This window comes from Sinocyclocheilus rhinocerous, unplaced genomic scaffold, assembly GCF_001515625.1.
Source record: "Sinocyclocheilus rhinocerous isolate Xijiao unplaced genomic scaffold, SAMN03320098_v1.1 scaffold11516, whole genome shotgun sequence".
Classification (NCBI taxonomy): Eukaryota; Metazoa; Chordata; class Actinopteri; order Cypriniformes; family Cyprinidae; genus Sinocyclocheilus; species Sinocyclocheilus rhinocerous.
The window spans coordinates 36,118-51,003 of NW_015630334.1; the positions used below are offsets into that span (position 1 = coordinate 36,118).

The 14,886-nt window shown below is 36.7% G+C and overlaps 1 protein-coding gene and 1 long non-coding RNA gene across 3 annotated transcripts in view; one reads left to right on the forward strand and one right to left on the reverse strand.

Annotated features, from left to right (window-relative positions):
• LOC107740057 (uncharacterized) overlaps positions 1–10,824 on the forward strand; it is a 14,462-nt gene extending 3,638 nt beyond the window's left edge. Inside the window, exons 1-3 of one of the 2 annotated variants that reach the window (XR_001640053.1) lie at positions 1,824–2,042; positions 2,488–2,564; positions 10,696–10,824. This is a non-coding gene — a long non-coding RNA (uncharacterized LOC107740057). Of the gene's footprint in view, positions 1–1,823; positions 2,043–2,487; positions 2,565–10,695 lie in introns of those variants that run through there. The other variant, XR_001640054.1, reaches the window with a different exon arrangement.
• Positions 2,126–10,896, reverse strand: LOC107740056 (zinc finger and BTB domain-containing protein 16-like). Its single transcript, XM_016552333.1, has 3 exons — positions 10,819–10,896; positions 6,091–7,086; positions 2,126–2,289 (listed from the first exon to the last, which is right to left on the reverse strand). The coding sequence occupies exons 2-3, from the start codon at positions 7,011–7,013 to the stop codon at positions 2,130–2,132; spliced, it is 1,083 nt and encodes a 360-aa protein (XP_016407819.1). The 5' UTR covers positions 7,014–7,086; positions 10,819–10,896; the 3' UTR covers positions 2,126–2,129.
• Positions 10,897–14,886: the final 3,990 nt, after the last annotated feature.

The window sequence follows — 14,886 nt, forward strand, 5'->3', positions numbered from 1 at the left end:
AAAAAAAAAACAGTTAAAGGAATAGTCCACTCAAAAGTGAAAATTTGCTGAAAATGTTCTCATTCTCATGCCATCCGAGATATAGATGAGTTTGTTTCTTCATCTGAACAAATTTGGAGAAATTTAGCATTACATCACTTGCTCACCAATGGATCCTCTGCAGTGAATGGGTGCCGTCAGAATGAGAGTCCAAACAGCCCATCCCCTGTTGTCCTCTCACATCAAAATCCACCGTTTTGGACTGTTTTTGCTTATAAACGGTGCTTGATCTGTGCATATTTCTCTCCTGATTCAGACTTTTTCACTGGAAAAACAATATTATGATCTAAAGTAGGCTTTAAAGTTAAAAATGCCTTAATGATGGATTTGTTTCATACAAACGAACAGCTTTTCGCTTCACAAGACATTAATTGATGGACTGGAGTCATGTGGATTACTTGTGGATTGTGATGTTTTTCTCAGCTGTTTGGACTTTCATTCTGACGGCATCCATTCACTGCAGAGGATCCGTTGGTGAGCAAGTGATGTAATGCTAAATTTCTCAGTCTGTTCCGATGAAGAAACAAACTCATCTACATCTTGGATGACCTGAGGGTGAGTACATTTTCAGCCAATGTTCATTTTTGCGTGATCTAATCCTCTAATTGCAAAAAAGGCTACAAGATACACATTTATATTTATTTTAAATTAAAACTACCCACACATGTGTTATATACCACATAAAGTCTAAATTACATAGTCTCTTAAAGATAACATCTCATAAAAATGTGTTACTATCATTCGCTCAGACGTGTATACGCTCGCACACACACATAAAAAGCGCTCTAACCCCAATTTGGATGAAAGAGGAACAAGTCAACACTTCTCTTTTGGTACTGTATACAAACCACCATGAAGCACAGAGCTGATCGACCGCAGGACTGTGCTGATGCACCACGATTCAAAAGCCACACAGCACTCTCTTGCACACAGCTTTACACCCCAGTTTAGAAGGCAAGGGGTCATTTGCTTCTGCCTTTGTGTCCTGAGAACATTATGTAAACCAGGACAAAGCACAACCACCATTGGGACTACGCAGTACCCCCTAAAAAGTTTTTGGACAGTCAAGGAACTTACAATGCATGAATGTTTTTGCATTAGATGGCAATCGGCATCTGTGCTGCAGGAGCATTTCTCAGAACTAACTTTACTTTCGTTAACTGGTGTCAAGTTTTTTTTTAAAATTTTTTATCTGAAGTATGAAGTCATTTCCTTCAGGTTCACACAGATGCCCTAGAAGAATACCCACAGTTATAGTTCATTGCATTAATGTTTGACAATCAGAAAGTATCTGAATACTTTTAATGCTGAAAACTACATCAATTTGGAAAGTGAGCCTGTAGTCCCTTGTAAATCAATGCATTAGAATTAAATACATTATCAAAGTGGCAATGACATTCACATTTAAGTCATTTATAATGCTAGGTGCTAGCATTTATTTATGAATTATTCAAAAGCAACTTTAAACTGCATTGAAAGTATAGATTTTAAAAGGCATGCATTCCCTGGGAGTCAAACTGTTGATAAAAATAATAAAGAAAAGTGATTTAAAAATCAATAAAATGAATATTTTGGTCAGTATTTCATCTCTGGCCTAGGCTTGTTTCCTGGTCTTTCTAGTAAACATGGAGTTGTAAATGAATATCATTGGCTTTGTAACAAATTGCTTATGTTCCTCTATTGTAAGTCACTTTAGATAACAGTGTCTGCTAAATGCATAATTGTACTGTGTAAAAATAAATGTAAAAAAAAAACAAAAAACATTTTAATGGGAAATTCTGGCTTGGTATTGTTTTGGAAAGATTTCAAAGGAATCAAACTATGATATGATACTTCAATTTTACAGATGCATGGATAAATCTTGCTGCTTTTCATTGTCTACTATCCTTTCTTTTACTACTGCAAGCGGAAGAGCGGCAACGGCCACCATCTTTCAGCTCTTTGAGAGATACACAACATTTACATCCTGTTGCGTGCATCCATTCCTGTGATCTACGTAAAAAGTAGGTGCATCCCGGACAAAATCTGCAACTTACTGCCATGCATTTCGTGTTTCTGCAAGCTTCTGTATGATTATCTATATGCCACCTTTATTCTGGGCAGATAAGAGTGTCTAGATTCATTTTTGTGTATTTGTACAAAATATTACCTGAGGTTGATGACCCAGTCGTTGGCCTCCAGGGGTTTTCCAGGGCTGGTTTACCGCAGTGTCTGCAGCATATCTCCCTCTCCTCTTGAACCTTTGGCTTCCTGTGGAAAATGTCGTCATGTTAATGCTCATTCAAAGATGTCCATATTTTCCATGTGTAACTAGCATAGACGATTGCTTTTAGGACTTTATTCATCATCAACAAATATCTTCAAACTGAGTCACTGCCTTTTCCGCTGGTGTTTTTTTTTAATTTTTTTTTTAAACCACTTGTTGATCTGGTCATCTAACACCTGCAGGTTCAGTTGCACTTCAAGAGCTGCATTTCCACACATTCTAGTGTGTTGGCTAGACCACAGCTAATTCGGACCAGCAGGTAAAGTTCAGTGAGAAGCACACACACGCTTTCAGGTGTTACTGCTGATTACCACTGCTAGAATCAACGTGTTATCACATTTGTGACATTATTTACGAGAAAGGGCACTAGCATTTAAGTTTTTTTAAAACACACTTGACTGAATTTTCTAATTTCGAATATATAATCTTACAAACCTTTTATATATATATATATATATATATATATAAACACTTCAGCTTAAATTATTTAAACTAGTAGATTAGATGAATGCACATATGCCTACTTTCTACACAAAAATAACTTTTTAATCCATTTTGGACTGTTGTGAAGGAAAAGCATTCTACAAATGTATGTAGGAACTTCTTAAATGCTTTAAAAAGTATCCCAGGATGCACCTGATGTTTCAAAGTTAAAAAATACTGAGAAATGAGGAGGTGTTAAGTATGTGAAGAAAAAATATACAAACAAACATCAGCGCACACGCTCTGTAGCCCAACGCATGTAGACATGGGGTGACAAATTGCCATTCAAACTTAAATGATTAAGAAAATCAATTTAGACTTACATCACCTCCTTCTGTCTATGACCAAAAACAGTAGGAACAAAGGTTTTGTGCTCAGGCAGCAGGAAACAATGCAAGCAGACAATGGTTTCCTCTGCCAGAGTCAAGCAATCTACAGTGTGAAGGAAAGCTCATCTGATTTTATGCGATTCGAGTAATTAGAATCAAAATAGTAATAATATGCTCTCCCAAATATATTACATTAGTCTGACGGGCTTTCATAAATTTCACATTATTTGGGATGTTTAACCACAAAATGTGATATATTTGAGTCTAAAACGGTGTGTGGGTGGCTTGTACTGTTTCCCTGTGCGCGCTTAGCTAAAGAAATACCGCATCTGCTCTCAGATGTTTCATTTCAACATACATTGAGCAAAAGAAGCCTAAAGATCTCTGTCTGAATGTGGCACCTGTTTGTGTGTGTGGCAAATTAGGGAGTGGAACAGACTTTGGCTTAAAATGAGACCGAAATAGAACATCCTGCTCTGAGGGTGGAGATGACTGACTTTCATGTTTAGTGTTTGTAAAGTCGGGGACAAATGGGGGGGCTCCCCTCAGTTTCGGCCTCGATAGTAAGTGTTGTTTTCCAAAACTCTCCACCAACATATCCAGTATATAGTTCACATGGTGCTTCTGTGCTTTTATACTGGCTCAAACACTTACAATTTAAAGCTCTAATAAAAATAAACACTCTAATTACTTAAATGAGTGACTTACAGATCTTTGTGAGCCTAAGCACATCTAAATCATACATTTCAAATTATGGATGAATGTACTTGATTCAAATATTTATTATTCTTAACTCTCTGTAACACTAACACAATCGTCTTTATTGCATAAATACTGTTATTCCACTGCAACGGAACCGCAGGCTGTTATTAGTTCCCCTCATTTTAATGGAGCCTGTAGAAAGATAACTGTTGTAGGTGGAAAAGGGGGCTGGTTGGGGAAAATGTGTCCGTTGGAAAGTACAGAATAAGAAGGGTATCACACACACGAATACATATGCAAGCATATATACCCGTCAAAAGTTTGACACACTTGACTGAATTTGTTTCTCAACTTAAAAACGACATGTTATAAAATAGTTTTGTAGATAAATACAATGCTTGCATATTAGCTTTTGTATAAAACTATTTTTGATTATTATTTTGGATGGGTTGGAGCGGATAGTGAAGGAAAAGTAGTCAAGTTTGCAGTGCACATGTGAACTCCTTCAATACTGTTTAAAAAGGTTTTCAGGATTTACTACTATATAAGAATGAAAAGTAAATAATGGTGAAATTAAAAAAATTAATAAAGATTGAGTATCTTGACTCATGTACTTGCTTGGCACCACAGTGTAAACAAAGAATAGTTTATTGAAGTAAAATATTTTAGAATTAAAATCAGGATAAAAGTCCATTTCAAGGAATCGTGAGTTTTTTCTAAGACTGGTCTTACTTCAGTTCCAAAATCAAATAAATCAAGCCACACTATATTGGTCTATACAGACAACACCAAAAGTTTGAATACCTTTTTAAAATCGAATAAATAAAACATTGAAAAAAATGACACTACTTTTGTAGTAGCTATTTCTTTTTTTGCAATTTTAAATATTTAAATATTACATATTTAATGAGAGGTGATGTTAACTGATGCAAAAGCAGAAAAAAAAAAAAAGTTAAGTAAGGTCAGATTTTGTGGTGTTTGCTCTTGGTTAAGACTGTAAATGTGTTGTTGCATTGGTGAAAAACAAGTTTAACAGGCTAATGGTGTTCCACTGAAATTAGCTGACTATAATGTGGTTTCCTGTCGAAAATATCGTTATACAAAAAAAAAAAAAGATTTCTTTCACCATGCTGGCAACACTCAGATGTCTTTTAACCTTGGATTTCTTGGAAAAGATGATGGTCGTGTGGCTTCTGAAGCTCTACGTTTAAAAAATATATAATTTTGTTATTGAACATTCATTGTTTAATGTTTAAGTATGCAGAGGGCTGAACAAGTATTTGAATACTTAAAGGGAATTAACTTTCTTGTATTTATTCACCTTCATTTTGTTACAAACCTGTATTACTTTCTTCTGCAGAAGATATTTTGAAGGATGTTCACCAAACAGTTTTGGTTTTAAATATTTAAATATTACATATTTAATGAGAGGTGATGTTAACTGATGCAAAAGCAGAAAAAAAAAAAAAGTTAAGTAAGGTCAGATTTTGTGGTGTTTGCTCTTGGTTAAGACTGTAAATGTGTTGTTGCATTGGTGAAAAACAAGTTTAACAGGCTAATGGTGTTCCACTGAAATTAGCTGACTATAATGTGGTTTCCTGTCGAAAATATCGTTATACAAAAAAAAAAAAAGATTTCTTTCACCATGCTGGCAACACTCAGATGTCTTTTAACCTTGGATTTCTTGGAAAAGATGATGGTCGTGTGGCTTCTGAAGCTCTACGTTTAAAAAATATATAATTTTGTTATTGAACATTCATTGTTTAATGTTTAAGTATGCAGAGGGCTGAACAAGTATTTGAATACTTAAAGGGAATTAACTTTCTTGTATTTATTCACCTTCATTTTGTTACAAACCTGTATTACTTTCTTCTGCAGAAGATATTTTGAAGGATGTTCACCAAACAGTTTTGGCTACAATTGATTTCTATTGTATGAACATAAAAAAAGACATGGGAGACATTTCTCAAAATATCTTTTATGGCGTTCCACCAAAGGTTTAAAACGAGATGAGGTGGAGAAAATGATGAGATCATTTTTATTTTGGGGTGAACTATCTCTTTAAGCCACAAATAAGATGTATGAATATCATTACATTAGATGTGAAGTGCCTTGAACATTTTATCATTTAAAACCAAAAAACTTTTAGAAAAATCCTTGTAAATTGTGCTCGTGCTGTCTGTCTATAAAATCAACTCCACACGGTTTGATAAATGATCTAATCCAATAACATTCATACATTGTAAGTGTCATCTATGTGTCATTTCTTACCTCTCTTGATCCTCCGACATGGACACTGTTAAAGCTGTGCTGATAGAGGTGGTCTTTCCTTTTAGACCAGGAATGAAGGGATTGTCTTGAGTCAACGGAGCAGAGTGTATGAGAGGGTGATAGGGGTGAAGCAACCCCGTGTAACCCATAAGTGAGGAGGAAACCTGTGGCTGGAGGGAGTGGTGGAGGAAGGGGTACATGGGTGTGGGGTAGGGATATGCTCGAAGGGAGTGAAAGGTCATAATTTCTCTACAGTTTAACACCATGCTCCTAGACGGGCTGACTGGCGGCCAGCAGAGGCGAGGGGTGGGAGACTGAGCGCTGGAGGAGATGATGGTCTCTCTGGAGAACATGGGAGGCAGAGGAGACACTGGAGAACAGCTCTTCTTATGTGCATGGTGGACCGACTTCTTGGTGGAAGAACGTTCTTCTTCTGAAGAACAATCAAGGTGGTCTTCATCCAAATTGTGGCTTCTTTTAGACAACTCAGTGTCCTTCTGTGCTTTGTCATCTCGGAGTGAATTTGCTACTTTCGTGTCTGTCTTAGTTGGGGAATCTGGATCTCTAAGTTGTGCTTGACATTGTTCTACCAAAGACTCCACCTCAAGGTACTCGGCACCCTTCAGCAGCTCCTCAAGATCATCTTTGGGCACCTCCAGCGATTCGCTGTACACATAGTCCAGGATTTGCTTGAAGGTGTGAGAAGAGACTCTGTCTATGATGCAGCAGTACCTTGGACCTGGGCCGTGCTGGTTTGTTAACTGACGCTTCAGCCGTTTGCTCGCCAGCGCTAGTATCAGAGCGTGGGCTTTAAATGTAAGGCCCTCCACAGTGAGAAGCGTGTCGCAAAGGGTTCCTGCCTGGCGGAGCTGCTCCGTCTGATGCAGAAATGGCACGTGGTGAGGGTTATGAATGCGGATCATCTTCAAAGAGTGAAAGGTGCAGCTGAAGTGAGATGATCGGGTTTGATATCGAGATGAGAAATCTCATGTCAGCCTTTAGATGGGGAAAAAAACAGAGGTTAAGTTTGCCAACGGACAATGAGGAATAATAGTCGACGCAAAAGAAAAGTAGAGAGAGAAAAACAACTCCGAAAATAGTAAAAATCTAAGAATCTTAAATTAATCTCCAAGGAAATTATAAAATATTAAAATAATTGAATTATATAAATTACACAGTTTTGTGTAATATGCTATATTATTAAAAACAAATTTTAATACTAATATATATCACACATGTATCACATATCCCCCGCAAAAAAGTAAAAATCATTTAAAAACACTGAAAAAAATGGATCAATAGTTTAGTTATATTTATTGATAATTAAGTATAACTGATAAGCACAAATGGAAATGTTTTTTTTTAACCGTAGACAACAATACCCATCTCTCTGATTAATGAAAAAAATATCAATTTAATTGTTTATCTGTTTATTTACTTATTTATTGACAGGTTGATTGGCAATTTTTTATTCATTCAATTTATGTATGTGTCTGGCTTGGGTATTGTTTGGATATCTAAAAAAAATAAAATAAAAAGATCATTAATAGTCCAAATACATTTCCCCAACTCAAACTATTCTTGTCCGCTCGTTTGATGGCACATACGTTGAGCAGATGATACCAATCTCTAGACATCCAACAGTCATGAATAAGATGATCAATCTTAACCAGACTTTTTTTTACATGCATCCGAGGACTGATCAAACCTTTCATCGTTCAGCTGTTTTAAAACTAAAAAAGAGACCTCATGGCTTTCAGACAGATAGGCCGAAAAAAAGACTGAAAATACACTTAGCAATATAGGCCATTTGACTTAATTTCAGAGATTGTGAAAGACATATTCAGAAGAATCGAGTAGGGTTTTTTTCTGAAATCATCAGCGTCACAACACCTCTAACCTACTTTCATACATTAGGCAGACAATCTAATTCACAAAATGAAACTCTAAGCAATGTTTAATCATTTCTGTCTCACAATACATTCAACCATGAACTGGAATTGCATTATCTGTGTATGGCACAACACAGAGGCGGACATGTCTGGCCATGTCAGGCGGCAAAGGGCCTTTCACATTTTGCATCACCTTTGAAATTTTGTTGTGGAGCTTTTATGATGAAGCCACAGACCTCTTCAGAATGTGAAACTCTGACTAATGCCGGTACGCGGAGACTCGTAAGAGTTCAAGTTTGTTTGATCAACAACAACAGTATCAAAGCCATACAGTAGGTCGGTTTAGATATGCATCTACTGTAGTAGCAGTGTGATGTGGTGTCTGGTGAAGCGTTTGATTACAGTACATGTCAGCTGCGTTCTAATTCCTCACAATTGCGCAGAAAGTGATGCGGACTGTGTGGGGAAAAAACGGGTTTGATACTCGATCTGGAAATGCGTACAAAGAATGACACTCCAAATAAGAAACATGACCGTCCTGGAATATGAGATGGCCGTATATGGACAGTAATGAGATGTACAAGATTCGAGACGCACACTGACGCTGTATGAGCGGTCCATTGTCTATTTTGTTGTCGATCTGACAAATGCGCGAACAAGATACTCGATCTTGTAATGCATGCAAAGAAAAACACTCCAAATAAGAAACATGACCGTCCTGGAATATGAGATGGCCGTATATGGACAGTAATGAGATGTACAAGATTCGAGACGCACACTGACGCTGTATGAGCGGTCCATTGTCTATTTTGTTGTCGATCTGACAAATGCGCGAACAAGAAAGTCGAAGATCATCAAATGCCTGCAAAAACTTATGCAGATACGATCACTCCCTTCTCAGCGCGGACGCAACGGTGACGGATTGTGTGGAACACACTGTACTGAGATGACGATGCTCGATGTTCTAATTACTAGAATTGATGCTGAACTGGTTAAAAGTGAGACACACACACGCATCACACACACACACACACACACACACAGCAAGCATGTAAAAACAACTGAAACAACTCAACGTTAATATTGTGAGGCATTATACCAAACAGGTGCGTGATTTCGTTTTCATAACTGACTTGAGAGTTTACGCACTCATAATGTAGTTTACATTTCTGGCTAACACAGCTTATGTGATCTGGAACTAAGTAACGTAATAGGATAGTTTACCCAAAAATTTAAATTCTGTCGTCATTTACTCATGCTCATGACATTCTGCATTTCTTCACAAAAAAAGGTCGTTGAAGAGCACTGGTGTTCAAACATATTGAACTACATTGGTTTTCATTGTGCAGCTGTGCAATGTACAAGACATTGTTTGGAATGACATGAGCGTGTACGTATATGACTACATTTTTTATTTAATTTTTTATTTTTAGGTGAACGATCCCTTTAAAACTGAATATACTCGGCTGCCAACAAAATAGACTACTTATCCTTTGCACATTTGTTTGTAGCATTAGCTTGTGTGCGTGTACCTTTTTTTTCTGAAAAAGCTAGATGAGTCATGTGTTATACTATAATATTAATAGTTTAGTGTGGCATAAATAAAAGTGAGTCATATTACTGTACTTAATCTAGCCTACACTGAAAATGCAGCTTAGAATATAATATGCCATTATTAGTCCTTAGACATGCAAAAATGAATATCATATCGCCAAAGCTACCAGCCTAAACGAATTTCTTGCTTTAAGTTTTTGCTTTACAGAAATCACTGGAAATGTATAATTGAAGCTGAATCTAGTTATGTAAAGCATATCGTACATGCTTAACATATTCTAAATTCTCAATCTAAAATAGTCTAAAAAGAAAACTATAAAAATATTAATTAACCATGTCACGCATTTTCTATAGCTATTGTAAACTCAGTCACTCTAGCAACTCCAAAAAAAAAAAAAAACACCAGGCCAAAAAGTGCAGAAACCTGAAAGTTGTTGCTATGACAACAGGTGCAATTAACAATATTAATGCTAAATGAAATGCATATTGAATTTTTTTTAAGTTTTACAGTACGCCAAACAAAGAGCGTAACAGCGAACGATATCTCACTAGTTCTTATTCTTTCTTTGCCCACTTCTTTTAAAGCCCTGGTGCAGTTGAAGTCTCATTTGAGCGTGACAATAAGAAGAATGAAACTGAGGAAGATGTGTCGTAATTGCGATGCAGTTTTGACTAAAATGACTGTAAATTCGGTAATAGTGCAATGAGCAATTGACTTACCTGCCATGCAGGCCTGTGAATGTCTGGATATGAAACGCAGGTTATACTCTGTCCCATAACCAAACTGAATCTTTTCCTTCATTGTACGAAACTACAGTACATCAGATCTAAAAGACTACTGTCCAACAAAAGCCCTTCATTAGCCCTGGTCACAACAATCTAAAAAGTGCTATTAACATAAATCTCAACCACTAGTGAAGAAGAAACCAATAGACTGTATAACAGACACTCAAATGCAGGTGATAACTTTAGAAAACTGCAAAAGTGCAACGGTCAGGCCCACATAAAGAAACACAGCGAGAGAAAGAGGCCCATGAGTAACAGGGGAAAACCTGTCTTCAGTGACACATCCTCTCCGGGCCTGCAGTCAGAAAAGACCTCAACACACACAATCAGACACTTTCACGGATGCTTTTGTAATCAAAAGATGTCTTTCCAGATATAGAAAGCACTGCACTTGGTGATGGAGGAGGGGAAGATGCAGACAGACAGCAGACAAGATGAGAAATAGCAAGATGGAAAAGAAGATGAGCCTGACTGACAGAAACCTTCAAAGACGTACCTATGCGATCAAGGTGGAGGCTGTGTCCTGCCGCGAGCAAGTCAACAGAGATGCATTAACACGCATCGCCACCTCAACCAGAGGTGTCATCGACCAGTGGAAGCCTACATGTGGGTGAGATCTAGCAAGGCCACCTCTAAACTCAAACCAGCCCCTCCCCTTTGCACCTCAGACATCTGTGATTGGTCTTCTTTAGCTTTTTTGCTGTCATCTTTCACCATTTTTTCTAGAAATCAAGTGCATCTGTGCTGTTGAATTATTTGTCCTCTGAAACCTTTCCTGATAGATGCAGAAATATGACCTGGTCAAGAAAGTTCATTGATTGAGATTTCCAAGAAAACTAATTTTGTTTTAAACATTTTGATAAGAGAAATTAAAAATTAAACACCTTGAATATAATATGTTTTTCACATTAGAAATAGCACCTGAGAACATGACAAATATTACAATGCATGTTCACTTATAAGTGAAACCGTGATAAAACAAAATAAATATGATTTGAATTATCCTAAATTGTGAGTTTAATATTTTATCTGATACATTAAGACATTTATGATGGGGACATGAAGATGTACTGCAACTAATATTCAACTACAAGTTGTAAATAAAACAGGATTTCTGAGTATGTTTTACAAGAGAACATGCTCAATTTACAAGCAATGTCTGAGTGAAAATTGTTGCAAACAGAATCCTACACAATTTTTTTCAGCGTAAAGTCCATCTAATTCTTTAAAGTGGTAAAGATAAATAGATTTGCCATGGGAGTGAGGTAAGCAACCACTTATATGTGTTGGTGTTATTGAACAGGACAAGATTAACAAGCTTCTCCGAAACGTATCTAGAACAGAATAGTGGAAACACTATTTCCTTCTACTATTTGCTAATAGCATACCTTTGCCTTAAAAGGCACAAAGGTTTTTTTTTTTTTTTGTGTGCCAATTTTGTATGCAACTGCCCACACTGGCCACCAATGAAACTCTCAAAAAAACAAACAAAAAAAAAACACCCCTTTTGTCATCTCCTCATCTCTCTGAACAAACATCAATTCACGCATGCATTTTTCTGTACCCACACTGATGATATAATCATATTTTGCAAAATTGATGGCATTGGTTAATGAGCAACTCAACCCACCAGATAAGAACAATTCCATGAAGAAAATGAAAGCGAAGGTGTGCAAATTGTTATTTGAGATCACCTTATCAGTCACTGCAGTGGAGGCTGGAGATCTTTATCAAATTATTATGTGCAATACTTCAAACTATCATGGAAACTATCATGGAACATGGCACCTCCTTTAAACCAGCATAATTAAAGGCCTGCTCTCTCATAATCGTTGAGCTTCTCTGTTTTTCCAGTGGTGTTATGGGGTCCCTAAAGGTCACAGTCAGAATCATGATCTCTGCAGAACTTGAAAAAGCCAATATATAATTAATAAAAAAAAAAAAATTGCTCAAATTTTTAGTTGTTACTGACTGATAATCTTCGTATTGGCTTTTGCTCTCAAAAAACAAAACAAACAAAAAAAAACAATTCGCGTTTTTAAAGGCACCACGTCGCGATCGATCACGTGACACGTGAACCTTTGCGTGAGGCTTCCGAGCGCGCCATTTTTGAATCAATGGTACCCGCGAATGAAACTTGAGAGTAACGACAAATATGCTCTTAGTGAATTACTTTCATTTCAGTGTCATAAAAAAATTGTTGCTTCAGAAGATATTATTCACAAGTTATATTGACTACTATATTGAGCTCCGTCAAGTTAATTCTTTGTCGTCTAATTTTCTATTTTATGGTAGTCCTCTTTCATTGGATGGAAGCTCCCTCAGGACATTTCTGTCAAATACCTGTTTTTTGAAGTGAATATTAATGGGTTGGCATGGCATAAAAGTAAGTAAATAATATCAGAATTGTTATTTGCTTGAACTATCCATTTAATGTATAGCAGCTTTTGTGTTACATTGTTTTCATTAGTGGAAACTGAATAGTTACCTTTATTTCTTAATGAGTTATATTTGTAAATGTAAACAGAGCATCAGATTAAGCTGGTCTTCCAGCCTGGTCATAGCTGGTTTGCAGGCTGGTTTTAGTGGAATTTTGACCACTTCTTTTGCTAATCAGGAGACCAGCTAAAACCAGCTGCTTCCATTTTAGACCAGCTAAGACCAGCCAACCAGCTTTGACTGGTTTTAGCTGTTTTGTTTGTTTGTTTTTTCAGCAGAGTGTTCACACCAACAACGATAACTATTATGATAAAGTTGTAATAATGGTTCTTATGTGAGAATAGGGAAGTTTACATCACATCTATAACGACACAGAAGAACAATATTGTTAAAATCCCTTCCAAAATGTTTTTCCCCCCCAGCTGATCAACAATAAAAACAGCCAATCTGAATCCACCCAGGTTGAGTTTTTAAAGTGGCAGGCAACAAAACTGCATCTCACGCTTATAATAAAGAACATTACTGTCCTTTGTCATGAATGCTAATATAGTTAATAATATAGTTATCATAGTTATAGTTCTTGGTGTGAATGTCCCTTTAGTGTCCTCCCACTCCTTCTACACCAATGAGAACACCCGAATACTGGTTGTTCACCGTATCATTGAGGTTTTAAAGCTCTTGTAGTGGATATGGTCTTTGGGTTCACTGTATATTCTGTTATTTGCAAAGTTGCATACATGAATTTCGCCAAGTAACACAAATAATAATGAACTTACACTAAAATAGACATTCCACTTTCAGTTTACATCTGGTTTCTCTCAGGTTCTGGAAACACTTACTTGACGAAACCACATCTGAGAGAAGCAGCTTTTACGCCAACAACAGGCGTCGAACTTTTCACAAACAATATATACTTTGTGAATGTGTTTAGGCTAGGTTTTGTAAGTTAAATTTACAAATTTCATTTTTAAGTGCACAATGCCAACCGTTTGGTGTGTATTTGTTGGGGGGCTTTGCTGGTAGATCGTTTAACAGTTACAGCTTTAATGCTCCAGTAATTTCCAGACTGACTCCCCCCCCCACCTTTTTAAATAAATGTCAAGTTTTGCATACTGTACGCAACGGTTCTCACAGCCACATGAACATGGTGATGCACAGTGAAACTGTACTACAACGACTGAAACCCCTCAGGGAACCCAAATAACCTTGAAGACGCCCTCTGCTCCTCTCCTCCTCTGATGTGTTTTTTTTTAAAGAAGGGTATCCCCACCACTAAGGTTACACATTTTAGATGTGCTTGCACTGGGGGTCTGTCTATGTCTCTGTGTTATATGCTTTCATCATGTTCAATTTGGCTTAATTTACAATGAACTATTCAAGGTGAAACAGTTGAAGACCTGTTATCCTTCGCTAGCGGGTATTAAAGAACTCTGGTTTCACAAGCACAGTTTTGCTGTGCTGATGTATTTCCTATTGAGCATTTAGCCCCTGCTGGTAGATGCTGTAACTACACCATTGTGGGGATAACAGCCATATTTGTCCATTCAAAAGTAGCTTAGTATTCTGACTATTATTATTTTATTTATTTATTTATTTATTTTGTCAAACAACATATAAATTGCAAATGCATTTCTTTATTTTATAGTAGATGTTTGGCGAGTGTGACTTTTATATTTTTCCCTCTGCTGTGTTTGACGTCACAGCTCAGGATAGTCGACTTAAATAGTCGATAGGTGGCTTAAAGTTTACTCACATGGACTAAAAGTCACAAAACTCCAATACAGATTTTATTGGGTGAATGAATGTGTTGGGTTGGAGATTTTTTAAAGAAAATGTCCTTTTAACATAAAATAAGGATGCCTAATGTCATTCACCATCTATGTATTGCCCACAAAGATAATGTAATGGAAGCTGTAACCAGTACAGTTACTACAAAATTGTTAAAGGGGTCATATGATGCTGCTAAAAATAACATTATTTTGTGTATTTGGTGTAATGAAATGTGTTTATGCGGTTTAAGGTTCAAAAAACACATTATTTTCCACATACTGTACATTATTGTTTCTCCTCTATGCCCCACCTTTCTGAAACGCATCGATTTTTACAAAGCTCATCGGTCTAAAAA

What these genes read in the sequence shown, in the direction of transcription:
- LOC107740056 (XM_016552333.1), bottom strand. Translation starts at nt 7,013, where the DNA reads ATGATCCGCATTCATAACCCTCACCACGTGCCATTTCTGCATCAGACG. An exon ending in ATGTCGGAGGATCAAGAGAG is followed by an intron (nt 2,290 to 6,090) that starts GTAAGAAATGAC and finishes CATTTTCCACAG; the next exon opens with GAAGCCAAAGGTTCAAGAGG.